This window comes from Nycticebus coucang, chromosome 5 (assembly GCF_027406575.1).
Source record: "Nycticebus coucang isolate mNycCou1 chromosome 5, mNycCou1.pri, whole genome shotgun sequence".
Lineage (NCBI taxonomy): Eukaryota > Metazoa > Chordata > Mammalia > Primates > Lorisidae > Nycticebus > Nycticebus coucang.
Genome location: NC_069784.1, coordinates 133406152 through 133426414, shown reverse-complemented (window position 1 = coordinate 133426414; position 20263 = coordinate 133406152). Strand labels below are relative to the sequence as shown.

The window sequence follows — 20263 nt, the reverse complement described above, 5'->3', positions numbered from 1 at the left end:
AACTACTAGTTTTGATTTGCAAGCCATATAGTTTTGGTGCTTTATGGCTTACAAAGGTTTCACAATAATTCATTTTGTGTCCACAAAAATTACACAGTTATTTAAAATCAGAAAAATGTGTTTGGAGGTATCAGATGGGTTTGAAGTCACACATCCAGTAAGTAGGGAGCTGGGCCCAAACTGGGGTCTGGTCTTTAAGCACTCTTCCCCAGGCCATACAGACATGATAATAAAGACATCTCTGTGTCTACTTGCTGAGATGAAAGAAAGCCCTGCTCTTGTCTCTTAAAGACCTTTTATTAAAGCACTCATGTCTGATAGGCCAAATTAACTGCACATGCAAACAGTAAACAAATCAAGATACATGTAAGAACTGAATATTAAAAATTTATTGGCATCAGAAAGTAGTGTTAAAAAGAAGCCATTCCCAAAACATGAGTTTCCCATAAATATTCATTCACTTTGCCTAATTACAGTGACCATCTATGCCCAGCCCTGTACTCTATGACACAGTCCTACAGTTGAATACATAGCTCTACCTTCCCTTTTAACCTTAAAGTTCAGTGTTTTATTTTACGACTATCTAGTCTTGTTAAAAAGGCAGTTTTCCATAGCAGAAAATCCTGTTGTTTCCTAGCGTGGTATTACACTTACCAGTATAGCTAAAATATCAAACCAGGTCAGGCGCAGTGGCTCACACCTGTAATCCCAGCACTCTGGAAGCCGAGGTGGGTGTATTGCCTGAGCTCGGGTTAGAGGCCAGCCTGAGCAAGAGCGAGGCCTCGCCTCTAAAGAAAAAAAAAGCCAGGTGTTGTGGTGGGTGCCTGTAGTCCCAGCTACTCAGGAGGCTGAGGCAAGAGAATCACTTGAGCCCAAGAGTTTGAGGTTGCTGTGAGCTATGACACTACGGCACTCTACCGAGAGCAACAAATGAAACTCACTCAAAAAAAAAAAAATCAAACCAAAATAAACAGCGTAACAAGATGCCACAGACAACAGTAACTCCCTTTGACCTGGGAAAAAGATGTGTATCTTTTTTTCAAAGTATAACCACTAAGGCAACTGGTTTCTAAAACCCTCAGAATATAAATTTACTTGTGTTTTATTTATTTTATTTGTTTATTTTTTTTACTTGTGTTTTAAATCTAGTCTTTACTATAAATATTTAGAGACTTCTCTTTTAATTATCCCTTTTATGAGCATCTGTGTATTTTCTCTGAAAAGGATTCGGGAACTAAGTTACCACATATAACATACTTGCCCCTTCAGTAAAGTTAAAAAATACTTGAAGCTGGTGACATTTGTCTTTGTAACCTGCCCAGTTAGTGGATTGGGTTTACATAATGTATCTAAACTTTTGTTGCAATCTGTAATTATGTGCCCTAATATCCTTACAACTTTGAATGTATTTTTATGTATCTCCTCTCACTTTCCCCTGGGGCTTGAGAGAGAAGGCACCACTGCTCTGTTACAATGATTCAATAGTAAATCAGGTGGACTTGTTATTATGTACATGGCTAATGAAGCTCTCTCTCGAGGGAAAGTGAAACACTCTGGTCATCTTCCAGGTTGCCCTAGACTGGACCAGTATAAAAAATATCCCAAAGATGAGGTTTCAAACCATTACCATGAAAGAACTAAAGTCAGCCCTTGGAATTCATAATTTAAGTTTGTGAAACTTTAATACCCTTAAAAACAATTTTCTTGCTACTGTCAAAAGTTTCTGGCAGACTTTAGTGTTTTAACCTAACATGCTAAATGCTATATACTTTAAGCAAACTCTTACATGGTGTATAGAATATGTTAGTATTTATGATATACGAGGAACCATTTTCCCTTTAGTACTTTTGTTATAATTTTTTTTGTTTACAACTTAGTTACAAAAAGTAAATAATCCCGTATTTTTCATTTCATGGTGCCATGAAGAATTAATGCATGAAGATACTAGCTGTCAGTTTATAATTACATTATAGGACAAAGACAAGTTCTAAAAAGTTCTATTGTGTGTATGGCTAAATGCCTCAACTATTTTACATTTACTGATAAATAACAGCATTCCAAATAATGAACACTATAATGATTAAAACTTATAAACTATATCACATACTAGAATATGTTAATCGGCACAAATCTTCATCAGTTTACAAAAAATTATAGAGTAGTAGAAGTTGTAAAATTTGGTAACAGAAAAAATTTTCAATACCTCTAAGTACACAGAATCAAAAATGTCATTACATCATTCATTACAAATGTAGAAATCATGTAAACCTTGAATTATCATCGCAGTAATAGCTGTTTTAATCCAAACATTCCTATTTACAAGGTTTTTTAAAAACAAATGTGAATAAAATCCACATTAAAGGTACATTATTGAAGTTTAAATTAAAAAGAAAGATGTGAAGTCATAATGAATAGTCTCCCATGAACAACTCGAAGGTCCCAGCACTACCTCAGGACAGTAACTTGTGGCTCGGAACAGTCATCTGATAGCCAATGCATAGATGAGGGTGGAGGTTCGGCCTGGAGAGCGCAACCCGCCTCTTTTGGCCCAGATGGCATCAGTCAGGTTGGCTACAATTGTATATTAATAGTCACAGATGTTACTACGCATGTCAAGGGAAAAGCAAAGGAGACATCTCTACCCCACCTCTAATGAGTCCCTGAGTAAAAGGAACCGGGACTCTCTAGGACAGCGGTTCACAACCCGTGGGCCACAATACCTTTGGGGGTCGAACGACCCTCTCACAGGGGTTGCCTACAACCATCCTGCCTATCAGATATTTACGTTATGATTCATAACAGTAGCAAAATTACAGTTATGAAGTAGCAATGAAACTAATTTGATGGTTGGGGGTCACCACAACATGAGGAACTGTATTAAAGGGTCGCAGCATTGGGAAGGTTGAGAACCAGTGCTCCAGGGCCTTCTATGATTATGCAGTGTCAGAGACTTTTCCAGAGGGCAATTCCTGTGCTTACCTCACTCATGTGTGGTTCAGGAAGGGCAGGGAATGATTTCCAAAAAAGTTAGCTTCTACTCTATGATGTTTCTCCATAAGCCATTTTAAGATGTTTTGCTTACTTTTCATCTTATTTCCAAAAGTGAAGTTAAAAAACTTTTTGGCAATTAAGAACCTATAATATTTTATAAATCATTCCTTTAATTCTTATTAAAAAAATAAATCTCTATGGGGTTTCTTATTCAAAAGTTGCAGAAACTGCTATTTACTGGCATGGTAACAGCTCCCCTCCTGCCCAGCTCAACCACAGGAAAACCCATTCATGGTCATATGTGTAAGAACACACAGGCCCCTGCAAAACACCAGAGCAACAAAACCTTCCTCACGGGAGTATTCAACTTATCAAATCCTCCTCAGAGCTCCATGCTATTACTTCTGCTTTGGCGACAGTGAAGGACTAGAACCTGACCACCCACCATTCCCCAGGTAAAAATCACACTTTCCATGCTTCACAAATCCACAGTGATTCCAAATTACCAACCCATTCAGATGCCACTCTCCGAGGAAGGCCTGCACCCCTGCGGAAGCCACAGAAACAGGCTTCCTTTGGAGGTTAAACAGTCACAAAAAAAAAGGATACCAAGGGGAAGGCAAGAAAGGAAAAGCAAGGGATGCCAACGAATTTGGAATTAGTGAATGACTAAAACAAAAGAAAAAAAGAGAAAAGTACCTAATTCACTCACTGAACAAGGCACAAGGCAATTTCCTCCCCACCACTGAAAACTCGCTCTTATCTGAAATCTTCTAAAAAGCATTGGGCTGTTTAAACTTTTTATCCACGCCTTTCTTCCCAAATAAATGTAGCCACTCTGACAATAAATTTGGCCCAACATTTAAATTTGCCCTCAGTTTTGGTTTTCCTTTTAAGAACATGTAAACAAATAAGGATCAGGAGATCTTTGCTCACGAGGAGGCCTGGATGGACACAGACGGACAGGTACACAGATGGACAGCAGGAGTGGGCACCCAAGGGGAAGATCCAGGCGCTGAGCTCAGTCACTGTCTGACTCCTCCTTGTACTTGGCCCGAATGGCCTGGCCATTCTGCAGGGGCATTTCTTCATAGTCACTCCTGTCATAAAAGAGAACTTTGAGAGCCATTTGACTTTTGACAGATCTTCAGCTATTCTATCTCGTCACACTGAGACACCACTGCAGCAACTCGCTTCCTAGCTTCACTCTCTCAATCTCTTACTGCCAAGCGGTCCTGCCCATCCCTGCTCCCCCGCCCTCAATCACCAGGGCCCCCCAGTACAGAAAGAGCTGTCCTTCTTGCACTCACCACACACTGCGGGTATTTAGCAAAGAGGATATCACTATATCTAAGCCCGTGTAATGCGAACACAGAAAACAACAAATCACGTGACACTCCCAGGCAAGTGTTATGTCTTGAAAATCATTTTAGACACATAACTTGTTCGGTAAACATAAACACGCAAGGCCAGACCAGAGCGCCCAGGGTGGGACGGCAACTCACCCATAAATCACATCATCATCGGAGTCGTTTAACATGGAAAATGCAGGATTGTCTTTCAGCTGCGACTCTGAAACCAACAAAAGCGATTACTACGTTATTAGCCTGGAGAGGACCAGAGCCAGAAAGGGCTGGATTCAAACCCCAGATTCTACCACTCAGTGTGTGAACTTGAACAAAGCAGCTTAGGAGTTCACTTTCTGATCCACAGCCTACAGGGGCTGCTGGGCAGGGACACAGTGAAGAAGGAGCAAGGCAGCTTGCAGCAAGAGCAGGCAGAGAGCCGGTGCATGCTCGCGCCTGCCTCCTGTCCACACAGGGAGCAGGGGACAGAAAACAGTCCCTGGGAAGCGCAGATTCGCCCTGCCTACTCATGCCCAGTCCTTCGACCTGCAGCTGCTTCTAAGTTCCTTCTTCTGTACAATGGGAGTAACGACACCTTAATCACAGTTGATGTGAAGCCTGGATGCAACCCAGTTCATGAGGGTTGAAAGCTCCACTTTCATAGGACTGCCTATGCTCTGGGGTCCCCATCCTCTCCACTCCCTGTGCAAGAGGGTTGTCTGGGGATTTGAGGGCGTTTTTTGTTTTGCTTTTGGGGTTGTCTGGTATGTTCTGGTTATCTTTTGAAGGGCCACAACAATAGTACAGATGCTTCTGTATATGATGGGGCTACATCCTAATAAACCCATCTTAAGTCAAAAACATTGTAAGTTGAAACTGCATTTAATACATCCAACCTACCAAACATCATAGCTAATGTGCTCAGAACACTTACATTAGCTTACAGTTGGGCAAAACCACCCAACACAGAGTTCCTTTATGAAAGCACAGAATATCTCACATCATTTATTGAATACTGTACTGAAAGTGAAAAACAGGAGGGCTGTGTGAGTACTCAGTGTTTTCTACTGAATGCATATTACTTTTGCACCACTGTAAATCAAAACTACTATGCCACATTGTAAGTTGGGACTATATATATTCAGCATACAGGTGATGGACACATTGCTTGTGCTAGGACACACTAACATATTAATGCTTATCATGTGTTTGACACAAACAGGTTCAATGTATGCTGTGCTCTGTCTAAACATAGAACACACCATTTAAACATTCCTTGTCTCTCCCTGCTCAAGGGACAGAATTGCTCTGGGAATTGTGGTGCCCACATTAAGGGGAAACCTTGTGTCAGCCTCCTGGCCAGCAACCCAGTCTCCAGGGTGGCTTACCATAGAGAGCATTCTTCGATGGGGAATATACAAAGGCCAAGGTGTAGAGATAAAAGTTCAACAGGCCATAAAAAGATAAGAACTCAGCTGGTGCTGCCAGTCAAGGGAAAGAACACCATGTCTGGGCAAAGCAGATGGCTTCGCTGCCCCCAGCCTGACTGCTCCTCCCAACCATCAGTGGCCCTTTCTACTGGTAACCACCAACTAGTTCCCAGGGGTCCATAACCCAGATGCCAGGCATCCAAAGCCCACGGCAGAGGTCACAATAAGCCTTCAAGATCACAGTAAGTAACATGTGAACTGTGGCCTCAAATATCAGGGAGAACCTGATCCACTGAGACCTCGGGGCAGGGCCAGACAGGATCAAGTCACATGTGCAGGGCAGGAAGGCCACCAGCGTGCGGAGAACTAAGCTGCCTAAGCAAACAAAATAAAGCATCAGAAACAAGCTCTGCTTGTTCTGATCAACTGGATCTTCTTTTGGATTATAGACCCCTTTGAGAATCCGATGAAAGTTTAGTGTGAAATTTAGCCACAAAAAATTGAAGAATCATGCATTAAGGACATAAGAGGTCCCAAGGTGAGAACCCCCAACGTAAAGGATTAATGCCCTAAGTATGCCCACAATCAAGGGGACACATATATACATCCCCTGCCATACATCCAAGAGGACAGGGTGCCCTGGGAGGCGCAGGTACCGTAAGACAGCACGTCATCTGTCTGCACAGAGCAGTGTGGGTGGGGAGCAGCATGCTGTGGAGAATGGCTCCAGAGGCTGACCCAAACTCTGGGTCAGCCTCTGCCACCTGGTAACGGATCTTGAGGACCTGGAACTAGCCCAGCTGCACCCGAGCTTCTTGCCCACAGAGGAGTGGTGGCAGACCTGCCCCTGCCCAAGGGGAGAGCAGGAGGCACCTCTCAGCAGAGGCAGGCCTCCAGAGTAAGGCACGAGCCGCTGGCCAGTCACCTCTCAGTCTCAGACCTGGGCAGACTGCAGACACTCCTACAGCCTGGGCGCTTCCAAGTCAAAGGATATAATTCTGGTAGTGTGCTGACAGTTCTGCAACGAAATTGTCTTGCAACACTTGTGCTCCGAATCTTAAATAAAGGATGATGATGCTGGAAAAAGAAAGGCAGAAGACGACATGGAAAAATATGCAAAGAAAAGACTCGGAGTTTATGTGATCTGTTTTATTCACCTCCCGAATGCAGCATATTCATTATTATTTCACCATGGAAACTTCTACATGCGCGCACACGCACTGCACGCACACAGAACCTCCACGTCTGGATTTCTGGCCTCAGGCCTAAGAAGGACAGACCCCCAGCCAGGTACAGGGATGGGCCCCTAACCACCCTCCCTCCTGGGCCCTGCAGCACCTGCTCAGGGTTCTCCTTCCTTCCCGCACTCCTGTCATTCATGTTTTCAAGACTGTCTCCTACTACAACAAAGCAGCACATTCCCCAGGGAAGCCTGCACCTCCTTCATACGCCCCTCACCAGGCACAGCCCCTGACACCTGAGGCTCAGACTCCGGCCCGCTGCGGTGGAGGGCTCTGACAACACTGGCCTGTGCAGCCACAACCAGCTCTGCCTATAATTCTACAGCCTCCCACCTGCACCCCCTTCCACCTTCCTCCGTGGTCTGCCCCCACACATAGCCAGACCCCTTCTGGCTTTTTTTTTTGTTTTTTGTAGAGACAGAGTCTCACTTTACCGCCTTCGGTAGAGTGCCATGACGTCACAGGACTCACAGCAACCTCTAGCTCTTGGGCTTCTGTGATTCTCCTGCCTCAGCCTCCCGAGCAGCTGGGACTACAGGCGCCCACCACAACGCCCGGCTATTTTTTGGTTGCAGTATAGCCAGGGCTGGGTTTGAACCCGCCACCCTCGGTATATGGGGCCGGCGCCCTACTCACTGAGCCACAGGCGCCACCCCCCCTTCTGGCTTTAATAAAAACCCTTCTTATTTAATAAAAATGTAAACCAGATCCTTCACCTCCCAGCTGAACACCTCACAGAGGTCTCCCATCACTGAGGACAAAACCCAGACTCCTCTTGTGGCCTGTAGCACCCACTCTGACCTCTCACACCTGCCTGCCCATGCCTGTGGCCAGGCCCTCCCGGATGCTGCTGTTCCTCTGACTCATTGGGCCCACTCCTACCCCAGGTTGCTGTCCCTGCAGTGCTGTGGCCTGGAATGGCCACCCCACAGCTTTGCAGGTCCCCAGCCAAACACCACCCCCCCCAGAGACAGCTCCCCACCAACCCACGGAAAGCGACCACTTCCTCTGCCACTGTCACATCTCCCCTTTTCTTTTAAGGCATTTAGCCTATTTGTTTACATATCACGTGTCTCCTCTGCTGGAACATAACTACCAAGCCAGGGAGGAGCCTGGGGCTGCTACAGGTGCTCGCTAAGCATTTGTAGGATGAATAAATGAACTCCCTTGAGACCCTACAAGGAAAGATGATGGAATCACAACTGCCAGGACAGACTGTATAGAAGTCACTATGAGCAGATGGCAGCTCCCCACCTGTGGGCTGGGAAGCTCCAGGGTGAGGGTGTGTGTGGTGTGTATAACTGAGCGTGTGTGTAGGAGGGTATGCGGGAGGGTACACTTCATATGTGTGTACCTTGCACAAGTACAAGGTATAGATACAACACGAAAGGTCTGACAATTAAGTTCTTAAACTCATCCTAAAAAAGGCTCTCTGAAAGGAGGAGAAGACGCTGGCATTGGTGCACGGCTTCCCCAGGAGAGCGCCTTGCAGGCGGCCAGCAATCAGGCATGGAGAACTTTTGCTAGGATGAGTTTACAAACTTAACTGTCCGACCTCATACGCACCAAGCACTGAGCAGAGAGAGAATACTACTTAAAACATTCATGCGCTATTACTCTCAATGGATTTAGATGCTCAATGAAAGTCCAGACGTCGGAGCTGAATCCACACACGTGGGTGGTGAATGGACCTGGACGCTTACAGACGTCCTCCCTCCACACGGGGGAGGGGGGCCCAGAGCTGCGGAAACCCCACGTGGCTCCCATCCAGGAAAAGGGCTGATACCCACTTATACGCTAGCCAAACAACCAAAAAGCAAATCTAGAAAACTATTAATAGACTTTCCCCCCTCAGGATTTTGATTTTAAGAGAAAAAGATAAACCATAAACAACCGATTATCTGGAATTTATTCAAAGAAACTATTTCCTAGGCCTATCCAGGTCCACTGCCAACAGTCTCCAGAGAGGCCTGGAGCCCTCTCAGCTGGGCACTGGCCTGCCACAGTGAGGCCTTCAGTTGTGCCCCAGCCCCTCACTGCCCCACGTGTGTGCTGTTCAGTGAGACTTGCCCTAACTCATGCTCAGAGCACCAAAAGCATCCCAAGGTTCCAGTGCCCCTTCCCTCCATCTCCAGGTCCCGGGCTTCTAACTCTCTGACGGGTGCAGTGCAAGCAGGGACTCCCCTGATGTAGTCTCTAGTGGACGCAGGCAGCAGAAACGTGTGCTCCTGGGCCCGTGTGCACTCTTAGTGCCCACCCATGGTAACAGGCCCCTGACCTAATGCTAGAAGCTCCTGGAATTCTCTCCATAGAAGGAGGAAATGACAATGAAATTGAAATAAAAATTCAGTTTTGCTGCTTTCAAGAAATAAAGCCTTCTTACCTAATGACAAGCACCACAAAAGTCAATGCAGTTAAAAATTTTAACCTGAGATCTGAAAAAGAAAGAAACATTCTTGTTAAAAATCTTGGAAGTAAATTCCACTCTCATCTCAGAGATCCTTTTTCTTTTTTTTTTTTTTGAGACAGTCTCAAGCTGTTGCCTTGGGTAGAGTGCAGTGGCATCATAGCTCACAGCAACCTCCAACTTGGGCTCAAGCAATCCTCTTGCCTCAGTTTTTCTATTTTTTTTTTTTTTTTTTTTTAGCATAGTAGAGTCCGGGTCTCGCTTTTTGTTCAGGCTGGTCTTGAACCCATAAACTTAAGCTATCCACCCACCTCAGCCTCCCAGAGCTGGGATTACAGCCACTGCGCCCGCCAGTCTCAGAGATCTTAAAAGCAAAAATGAAGCAGATCTCTGCCAAACCAATCCCTCTTCCCTCTGGACTGTGAACTGCTGCTTTGCCTGCAGCCCAGGACTACCGGCCCCTCCCTGGGGCCCAGGGTGTCCAGTGAGGATCAGGGAAATGATCCATGAGGTCAGGGTGACTGATCCCAACTCAGAAATGAGAGCACAGCTGGCCAGCCCTCTGCAAGGTGCAGTCCCTGCAGGACCCAGGATGCTGTGACAGCCCCACTGGCACCCAGGGGCCTGCAGGCTTCCATCCCAAAGGCCAGAATTACCCACTTAGGCCTGCTGTGGCTCCCAGGGACCAAAGAGCCCCAGGCTTGGGAGACTCCAGCCACTGCCCTCCTCCCCCTTTGAAGTCACTGCCCAGCCACCCTGCACTGGGTGATTCTGAAAGGGGCACTTACCCACATAAGGCATGTGACGTAGCTCAGAACATGCCCGCACTATCAAGAACAAAAGGTATAAAATATACACAGCTGCCACCACCATGAAGAAGATCTTCATCCCCTAGAAAGAACCAAGGCGGCACCTGAGTGGGAGGGCATGCGTGCCCTTCTCCTCCCAAACCGCCACAGGCAAAAGTGTGACCATTTGGATGGGGCACTTCGGACCCTGGCATAGAATGAGAAAGGGAAGGTCACCCCCAAGACGACACCCCCAACCCCTTGCAAATCAGGTGAGCAAGAGCCCAAACTCCCTCCACCACTGAACGCTCCCAGCACAGGGCCTGGAACACGGCAGCGCCAACAAGCCGTGGTGGCTGCTGCCGTCCCTCTCCCTGGGATGGTGTCCTGGCTGCCCGCCCTGCTTATGGGAGGGTGACATCTAAGAAAGGGCCCAGGGCTGCACTGTGGGAACCCTTGGGAGAGTCCCAACTTTTGGGAACTTGGTTTTCTTATCTGTGAAATCTTATCTTGATTTTCTTATCTTTGAATTAGATGTTCTAGAAGACCTTAGGTCTAAGCACACAATTCTGTGACCTTGTTACCGGAAAACAAAACACTCTTCTGAAGCTGTGGTGGGTAAGGTGTGGCAGGTTCCAGTGGGGCAAAGACAAGCCCAGGGCTGTACAACATCCCTCCCTCCAGCACCCCCAATGGGGCTCCAAGGCTCCCCTCTGGGTGGCCTCTGCCCCTTCCCCTCCTCCACCCTTCAGTGTCCTCACAGCACCAGAAATCCCCTCTTAGGTCGAGGCACACCCCAGGACTGAAAACCAGGACCTAGGGTTCTGTTTCTGCCTTGAAAGAGCCCATGTGACTCTGGGACTCATTTTCTCATCTGTAAAACAAGGGGATTGGACTAGACTGGCTGCCTCAGCCCCCAAGATGTCTCTGTGCTGGTGTCCCCCTGGTGACAGGCGCAGGCCACCATGTTTGCTCCTCAGCTGCCTGAGTGGGAAAGACCACCAGTGAGAGCCACAGTGACAGGGCTGTGGCCTCATCCACCACCACCGCCACCCCAATAACCACAAACCAAGGACTAGAAGTAGAAACATCATCTTAAAGACTTTATTTTTCCTAGTGTTTCCTAAACTTTCCACTCTCAACCTTTCTATGGTCCTTTCCATGTAGGTGGTTAGTAAACTTGTGTCAATAGCATGATTAAAGTTACAAAATTCAGTAATTTTACAAAACAGCATTAAAACAAAAAGTCCTTACCTTGCTGAATAATCCTTACCTGAAAATTTCCAGTGTCAACTCGGTACTGGTACATGGGATCATGTAATTCATTAACTCTAAAAATTGACATTATAAAAAAATTATAGGTTAGTAACTATCATGAATTTTTATTTTACATTTTTTCTCATTTGACTTTGTGGTTTTTCTATTAATATAAACTATTTGCTACCAACAGTGAAACATCTCTACTAAATTCAGGGGAAATCCTGCTGCATTTTTTCACATTGGAAAAGCACACAACCCTATGACCGTCCCCAGCTTTAGCGCTGCAAACTCGCATATTTCAACACACAGATCCCTACACTACACATTTCTCTCGTGGTTTTAAGAGATGATTTTCCAGGTACCTTTTCAATGGCACATATGGGCACTATGAAATAAATGAGTGGACGTGGGAAGTAATAAAAGTAAATGCAAATTTCCATGAGATTCATTTGCCAATGAAACTATGTCACTGAGATAATAGGGAACCAGGGCTGGGAACAGGAGCAGATGGAAGAGAAGTCTGTCGCCACATGGGGCACTGTGGCCAGAAATCAGGTACGATGGGCTCCAAATCACACTCCAGAAATGGGACTACCCTATCAGTGAATTAGGTAGTTGCCACACTAGGCTTCTGCTGTGGTGCCATTTTACAAGACAAAAAAATACTAACAAAGATCAACTTTGGGAGCCAGCAAGGATTTGGAAGTCTGCAGAAGTAGCAAAAGGAGAAACTAAGACATCTGGTGGACAGTGGAGAGCCACAGGTCGACCTGAGCAGATTGCCGCAGGGAGATCTTCGTCTGTCTCAAGGAGAAATCTGACCGCCCGGTCTCCACCAGCCGGCTTACAGTGGGGAACTGCGGATTCTCTACGTACCACTCAAGCAGAAACAAACTGCTCAGCTCAGTCACACAGCAGCGCGCCGTGGCTACAGTCCCGCTTTCTGCAGTGTCAGTTACCCACCATCGGACACCATTATATGGAAAATTCCAGAAGGAACATTTCATAAGTTTTAAGTTGCATTAAAACTCACACCATTCTGAGTAGCCCAACGGCATCCTGCACTGTCACTATCCTGGGATGTGAATCCCCCCGTTCAGTGTCTCCACCCGCCCATCATCCTGGCTGGATAACCTGGGGTCACCCAAAGCAAGTCATCCTTCCCAATGTGTCATCAGAAGCCCAGTCATAGCCCAATGGCTTGTCACAATACCTATGTCATTCCTCTCACTTCATCTCATTTTGTCATCTCACATCTTTATAAAATTCTGAGTATAGTACAATGAGATATTTTGAGAGGGGCCCCATCATGTAACTTTTATTACAGTATACTGTTATAGTTGTTCTATTTCATCATTAATTATTATTGTTGATCTCTTACTGTGCCTCATGTGTACAATGATCTTTATCACAAGTATGTGTGTACAGGAAAAACAGTCAGGAAACATACCCCTTGCTATTATCCAAGGTTTCAGGTATCCTCTGGGGGTCTTGGAATATATCCCCCAAGTATAAGGCGGGGCAGGCACTGGACAACTAAGATTGAAACACTGAGAGACGATTCCTTTCTGGATGAATTCACAGTTAGGCCCTGGGTCTTTCACCTTTGTCAAGGGTTTTCCTGACTGAAGTTTCAACACGAGAGACTACTCACGTTTGCCATATCCCTAGAGTAACAGAAGCCAGCCACAGCAGTCCAACAATGAAGAATTTAGGCAAATAGAAAGTTAAACACTTTCTTTCTCCCTAAAAAAGAAAAAAAAGTAAGAAATAAAGAAAACCTAATTCTATCAAGATCATAGATGCCCAAATTATTGCTACATTTCCATTCTTCCACTGAGTAGGAGTCTGAGACAGGTTTTCATCAGCAGAGTCTGGAAGCAAAGGCTGAGCCTTTAGCCTCCTGGTGGTGCCGCGGCTGCAGCTCACCTGAACACGTATCCCATGGTACACGCACAGCCAGAAGAGCAGCAAGGCGCACAGGAACACAGACTGGAAGAGGTCATCCAGCATGCCTGGGAGCCAGCTGTTCACCAGAAAGGACAGGGGGAAGAAGGGGTCTGGAAGGCACAAGGCAGAGGTGTGTGAGGGAAACGGGCACCCGCAGAGAGCACCGCGTCTCTCTGTGAGCTCAGACTCAGTATGGGTTTCTCCCAAGTCAGTGCCAAAGGGAAGGCAGCAAACCAAAGGCTACTTTGTTTTTCAAAACACCTAAAAGCCAGGGAACAGATTGCTGCGCGGATCTGCCGTCTGTGCTGCCAGCAGCTCCTCCCGGAGGCCTGGGAGCTCGGGTGGCAAGTGCTTTCCGGAGCAGGGAGAGACAACAGCCAGCCGTGCCTGGCCAGCTCCGCCAAGACCCAGGACTGCTGTGTCTGTAGCGCGTCCAAGTCTGAACTACCCAACAACCGCCTGTTTGTGAACGAGGCAGACATCTGCCCCAGCTTGGGGAACACGGCTCCCAGAGAGCGCACTGCTACACACTCCTCCCAGGGCCCCAGGCCACCTCCAGGATGTCTTCCAGCTTTACATTGTAAAAGAAAATGATTTCAACTTAAACAGGGGACCTACCATTGTACAGCAGCAGCAGAGGCAAAAGAATAGACATCCACTTCTGCTCGATCCCCCAGTCCCTCATGGAGAACTTGCGGAGGGAATGTGCGAACAGGCACTGCAAACCAAAGGGGCCGTTACTGCCTCTGCTCACACCTTGCTTCCGCAGCAGGGGGGCTCTTCCCACCCCAGACACCAAGACGCCAGCTAAGATCTGCTGAATGAACCCCACAAGCTAGCAGTGACAACTGACGTTAAGATGGTCACTTGCTGCAGAGGGGCCACAGGTAAGAGGGGACCCACGCTGCTCTCACAGGAGGAGAAGAGAAGGGGAAACCAACAGCCACACAGGAGAGTGCCTCTCCATCCCCCACAAGCAGGCTGCTTTCCAGGGCTGCCCCAGACAGCCAGTTACCCAGGACTCAGTCAGGGAAGGGGCCCCTATCTGTGGATGCTGTGAGTGGTCATGCACGGGGCAATTGGTCACAGATGGCACCAGCTTCTAAGGGGGTGCCAGGGCTCCCCAATGATAAGCCAAGGTAACGTGGTTTATAACCACGGTCAGAGGAGGTATTTATACACACTTCCCTGAAGAAGGTATGTTGGGCTCAAGGGAGAAGATTCTTTAAGCTGCTTTAAAACAGTATATATATATAACCTAATGATTTTAAGGTTTCATTTTTGTCATTTTACTTGTTTTTCTATAATCTAACATAAGCCAATCATTTTCTGGGCATCTAGAAATAATTTTCTTCTATCTCCTGGCCTGTGGACCATTCTCCCCAACCCAGTTAATATGGCAAGGGTCAGGCCAGTTTCTCTTTTTTAAAATCATACTTAGGCACTGAATACCAGCTCTCTGCCCAAGGGTCACAACAGACTCCCAGGTACCAGAGAGCCTCTGAAAAGCAGCAAGAATTTCTAACTGCCAAAGACAGGCATGCCAGCTCCCCCAGGCAGTGCCCTGGGTTCCTAAGACCCTGGGCTCAGCCCAGACACCTCCTGCCTCCAGCACCCACCTGTGTCCTTCTAAGTGTTTCTTAGATGGAACTGGAGTGGCCACTATGGCAAAGGGTTTCTTAGGTGGAATTGGACTGGCCACCATGGCAAAGAGCAGACACATCTCAATGTCATATTCTCCCGGTTAGCACTGGGCAAGGAGCAAATGGGTATAGAACACCACACTTCAGATGGGCAAAAAGTCGCTAAATGATACACACTTCCTGTTTGTCCAGTTCATCAGTTCTCATGGACTCCCGTGGACTTCCTCACACTTCTAAGGGGAGCGTTGCCCCACATAGTTACTGAGTGCCTGTGGACATAAACCTCAGCTCCCACACCAGCCAAAGCATTTCCAAAACCACTTCTCTCTGGCACGAAGACTAAAAGGTTCAGTACAATTCTCCAGATAGAAAACCTTAAGGTGTGCCTTTGCACCACAAGGTCATTCAGATAAGTCAGAATTCCTCCCTGGAGATGGCGTTTTCCACTGTACACCAGTGAAAACTGAATCCAGTCGGTGACTGGTAATGACCATGACACTGCCCAGCAGTCCTAAGGCATCTCAGCTAACCCACGGAGTATATAATGCTATCAGATGCAGCATCTCTGAATTTGGGGAAATTTCCGTGTAGCCCCACTCTGAGGACTGTAACTGTGCAAATTAGCTTCGTCCTAGCCGTGGCTGTGCCAGGCTGACAGGTGAATCGTACTCACGGTGACAATGAAGGTCAGCACTACAAAGACAAATCGGAACCAAATTTCCAGCCGGGAAAATGCAGGGTCATAAGTCTTCCACTAAAATAGGAAGCAGGGAAAATGATTTGAAAAATGCATATGCATCTAAGAGGAAGTATGCCAGATTATTGATAATAGTTATCTCTAGATGTTATACTCTAAGTATTTTAAACGTTCTTTTGCTTACACTTTCCTATATGTTCCAAAATTTTAACACTTTGCTATTAACAGTTTGCTTTTATGTTAAAGAACACAGATATTAAAAAATATTAACTATCAAGAACTAAAAAGTTTTATATGGTGTTATACTAATATGAATCTGACAGATAAATTATTCTATAATCAAAATTAGATAAATCTCATATCAATAATCAACCTTGTCAATCTCTTTATTAGAAAAAGCTACACTTTCCATTAAAATAAACAATTTTAAAAGATGCAAAAATGTTGAGTAGTATATTCTAAAAAAGTTTAAGTAAAACATATGAACATGAATTTGAGACCAGGAAAGTAAATTCCAAGTCAAGTGCGCAGTTCTCATGAGGCCTGAGCAGTTCCAGGTGTGACACGTGTGCTCCTAATGGAGCTGAAGACGCAGGTACCATGCCAACAGCAGGGCAGATGGCAGGCTGCCCATCAACACTGGTCTCAAGCTAGACTCATACCTGGAGCCCCAGAGCCCTGCCCTACACTAGGCCAAAGAGTTCCAGCATTTCCATGCATTGTATTAAAAATCATCTGAGCAATTTTTGAAATCCACTTCAGGACAGACACTAGATTCACCCAAAACATCAGAAAATACACATGTAGATAGACACGCATGAGTGTCTGAGACACTGGCCTTGAGGGGCAACCGAGCAATAATAATCCATGATGGACGCCGAGCAGAGCCGGGTGGTCTCCAGAGCTGTGAACACAGCTGAGCATCCAGGGAGACGCAGGAGGCCTTGAGCCATGTGCAAGACTGAGCTGTGCAGAGAGAGCCCTGCCACCCACCAGGGCAGCCACCTCACATCCCCACTGGACACCACCCAGCACATAGGTGGGACTAAATACCCATGGCCTGTGCCCGTCACCCACAGGGCCAGGAACGGTGTCTATTTCCACAAGAGGAAAAAAAACCTCACAATCAAATGCAGCAGGTAGCACCAAACGTTCCTGCCTCGGGTGGGAAAAATCAGCCTTGGATGCCAGGCAGCTTTGTCCCACCCAGCAGCATCGGAAAGCAAGGCCTGGAGCCCACAAACCATGTCTGAGTCACTTCACCACATCTCAGACAGAGAGGGCAAGAATATTCACAAGAATACAACGCCAGCAGTCAGTAACATCTGGCATTGAACCAAAAGTAACAAATACGAAGAAAAGAAAAATGTAATGAGGAAAAGCTATACAATCAAAACTGGCCCCAAATGAAAGAGGACAGAATTAGCAGACAAGGACACTGAGAACAGAGAAAGACCTGGATGCTGGCTTGGCACCTGTAGCTCAGTGAGTCGGGCGCTGGCCACATACAAAAAAGGCGGCAGGGTCGAATCTGGCCCGGGCCTGCTAAACAATGATAACTGCAACCAAAAAATAGCCGGGCATTGTGGTGGGCACCTGTAGGCCCAGCTACTCGGGAGGCTGGGGCAAGAGAATTGCTTAAGCCCAAGAGTTTGAGGTTGCTGTGAGCGTGACGCCACAGCCCTCTAGCAAGGGTGACATAGTGAGATTCTGTCTCGAAAAAAAAAAAAAAAGACAGACTTGTGCGTTCAACAGAGACCTGGAAGGCGAGCAGAAGACGGGATGTGGCAGAGAAAGGTAACTGCGAAGATGCGGTTACAAAACTGTCCAAAACACACAGAGCCTCAGTGAGCTGTGGGACAAGTGGCCCTACAGACACATATTTGGAGTCCCTGAAGTTTGGTTGGGGGGTGGGGGCAGGAAGACAGAAAAAGTGTTTGAAGAAATAATGGCCAAAACTTTTCCAAATCTGATGAAGACTGTAAGTTCACAAATCCAAGAAGCTCAATGGACCCCAAGCACAAAAAGCACCAAGGAATACCATAGGCAAATTGCTTAAATAAGCAAAAAAGGAAATGGGGTGGGGGAGAGGAGGGCTGTTATGATAGAAGACAAAGATGGGGACAGGAGAGATGTCCCGTCAGAAGGCAAGCCAGACGACAGTCACCAGCATCTCCAAAGCACAATGCCGTCCTGACGCACGCCTACTAGAAAAGTAGGAGTTAAAGACTGAGCACACCAAGCTCTGACCAGGACGTCAGCGACGGAGACCCCACACCCTGCCAGCGGTAATTCAAAGGAACACGGCCACTTGGAAAAATGGTCTGTCAGCGTCTGAACCACGTGACCCAGCCATTCCACTTCTAACACTGACCCTTGAGAAATGAAAGCGTACATCCACAGATTTATACAGATGTGAGAGCTGCTTTCTTTGTAACATTAGTATCTTCATTAAATATTCACAACTCCATGAGGTAGCTATTTTGTAGATAAGAAACTGAGGTTCAACAAAGGCAAACTAGTACATGATGGAGCCAGGATTCCAAGCCAGCTCATCCATCTAATCTAAAACCCTCACCCCAAGTTATACTGACTCTGAAGGAGTGAAGGGGACAGGAGGTAGAGTTCAGTTGGACACAAAAAGGACTAAGAATTACAGCAGGGGCCCCTCCCAGGAGGCTCTGAGGGTCTGAGGCCACTCCTGAGGGCTGCGGGAGGAAGTCCGTCTTCAGGGGAGCATGTGCTGACGGCCCTCCACTGCCTCCAACGGAAACATACTATACGCTGCTCCTCTCAATCTCAGAACACCAAAGGAGTTCTCAGAACTCAGAGAACATGAAAGAACATTTAGACACTGGGATGTATTCCTATCACTCTACAAAAGAACAAGAACTAAGAAATGAGCCCTGGAGACATCTGCAGTCAGCTGATATACTTACTGTGAAGTTCATTTCCTTGATGGAATGCTCCAGGTGTTCAAATCCCACAGTCACTGTGTACCGAGTGTAATTCAAGTAGCCAAGGTGAGCCACAATAATTTCTGCACATTTCTGCAAATACACAGGCAGATTTGTATCTTTAAAGCAGCAGGACTCATTCTCCCACCAACTGACCCATGAAGTGACACATTTCAACAACAGATGAGCAGGACTCATCATCTCCAGGGAACAAGCCAAAAGCCCAGAAAAAGTCAGATGCCAGCCAAAAACAGCTCCTGGAAAGAAAGAACCAAATGGGTGTCTTTGGAAACACAGTACATGATTTACAGCAATTAGAATATTTTTATTTGGAATGATTAAAAATAACATGTCACCTGCATAAAGAACTTAGCAGTGTAACACAAGCCTCACATTTCCATAAATATCTGGTGTGTAGGGGGGGTGGGGGGGGACATAAGCTAAGAAACATCACCGCAGACACCTCTGCCTAGCGCGTCATCCTTGGCCCACATCTGCAGCCATCATAACGACACCCAGGGTGGATTACATACTTTCCTTCTCCCTTCCCAGCAAAGGCTATGTGGACAGCAGCGAGTGTGATCTTGTGGGGGGTGTGCTCTGCTGTCTTTTGTCCTTTGGAATTAAGTGCCAGGTCTCTTCTGCTTGGTTTAGCACCCTGGAGAGGGAGGAGCTTCATGTGAGGAAGCTCTATCAGGGCCCCACACAGAGCTACAGGGCCACCCACGTGCGGTTGGGGATGTCACTCCACCTTCAGAGTGGACATGCTTTCCCTGCGCTCTATGACAGTACAGCCACTGCCCACAGCACACGGGAAGTTCTCTGGCTTCTCTGACACGATGGTCACCACAGGTCTGAACAGGGCTTCGTCCAGTGGTTGGCCAGAGGCTCCCCAAGCTGCATGTGTCTGAGGTCAGGGGAAGGAAACACCTGGGTTTTACAGAAGAAGCCTTAAAAATACAAGAGGGCAACTGGTGGGAAACAGGCCAGGTAACATGGGGGAGGAAGCAGAGAGGAGGCGTGTACAGTGGGCTGAGGTGGCACAGCGGTCACCGCCTCAAATCTCCAAGACCCCAGCCAGCTGGCAGCCAGGACTTGTGCCAGAGCCCACAGTGCTCAGCCAGGAGGGTCAGTCCCTAGCCCTTCACCCCACCTCCACTCTCCCGTGGAAGCACAGGCAGGTCATTGCCATCTCTCATCCCCAGACCTGTGGCTTCCTTTCCACCTGATCAGCTTCCCACACCTGCACTCCCCACCTGCCCTCCGGCTGCCTTCTCAGTGAAACTAACCTCACCTTTCCTCTTCAGACACAGGGGTGGCTAAGAACGTGTGCAATCAGGAATGGACGGCTTAACATTAGTTAATACATTTTTGTTGGATAGAGAAACACTTCTTGCAAGAATTTATCTTAACTTTCATAGGATATATACATTTTTTTTTTTGTAGAGACAGAGTCTCACTTTATGGCCCTCGGTAGAGTGCCGTGGCCTCACACAGCTCACAGCAACCTCCAACTCCTGGGTTTAAGCGATTCTCCTACCTCAGCCTCCCAA

The 20263-nt window shown here is 46.9% G+C and overlaps 1 protein-coding gene across 4 annotated transcripts in view; it reads right to left on the bottom strand.

Moving 5' to 3' along the window:
* Positions 1-374: 374 nt before the first annotated feature.
* The window catches only part of TMEM181 (transmembrane protein 181), a 62663-nt gene continuing 42774 nt past the window's right edge, over positions 375-20263 (bottom strand). For 3 of the 4 annotated variants that reach the window (XM_053591213.1, XM_053591215.1, XM_053591214.1), the window contains exons 6-17: positions 18693-18803; positions 15730-15810; positions 14032-14131; positions 13393-13523; positions 13118-13209; positions 11477-11534; positions 10204-10306; positions 9392-9443; positions 6762-6844; positions 5726-5815; positions 4497-4563; positions 375-4091 (exon numbers count right to left, since the gene is read on the bottom strand). In XM_053591213.1, coding sequence (XP_053447188.1) covers positions 4013-4091; positions 4497-4563; positions 5726-5815; positions 6762-6844; positions 9392-9443; positions 10204-10306; positions 11477-11534; positions 13118-13209; positions 13393-13523; positions 14032-14131; positions 15730-15810; positions 18693-18803 — 1047 coding nt within the window. In that variant the 3' untranslated portion in view covers positions 375-4012. Of the gene's footprint in view, positions 4092-4496; positions 4564-5725; positions 5816-6707; positions 6845-9391; positions 9444-10203; positions 10307-11476; positions 11535-13117; positions 13210-13392; positions 13524-14031; positions 14132-15729; positions 15811-18692; positions 18804-20263 lie in introns of all 4 variants that reach the window. The other variant, XR_008380129.1, reaches the window with a different exon arrangement.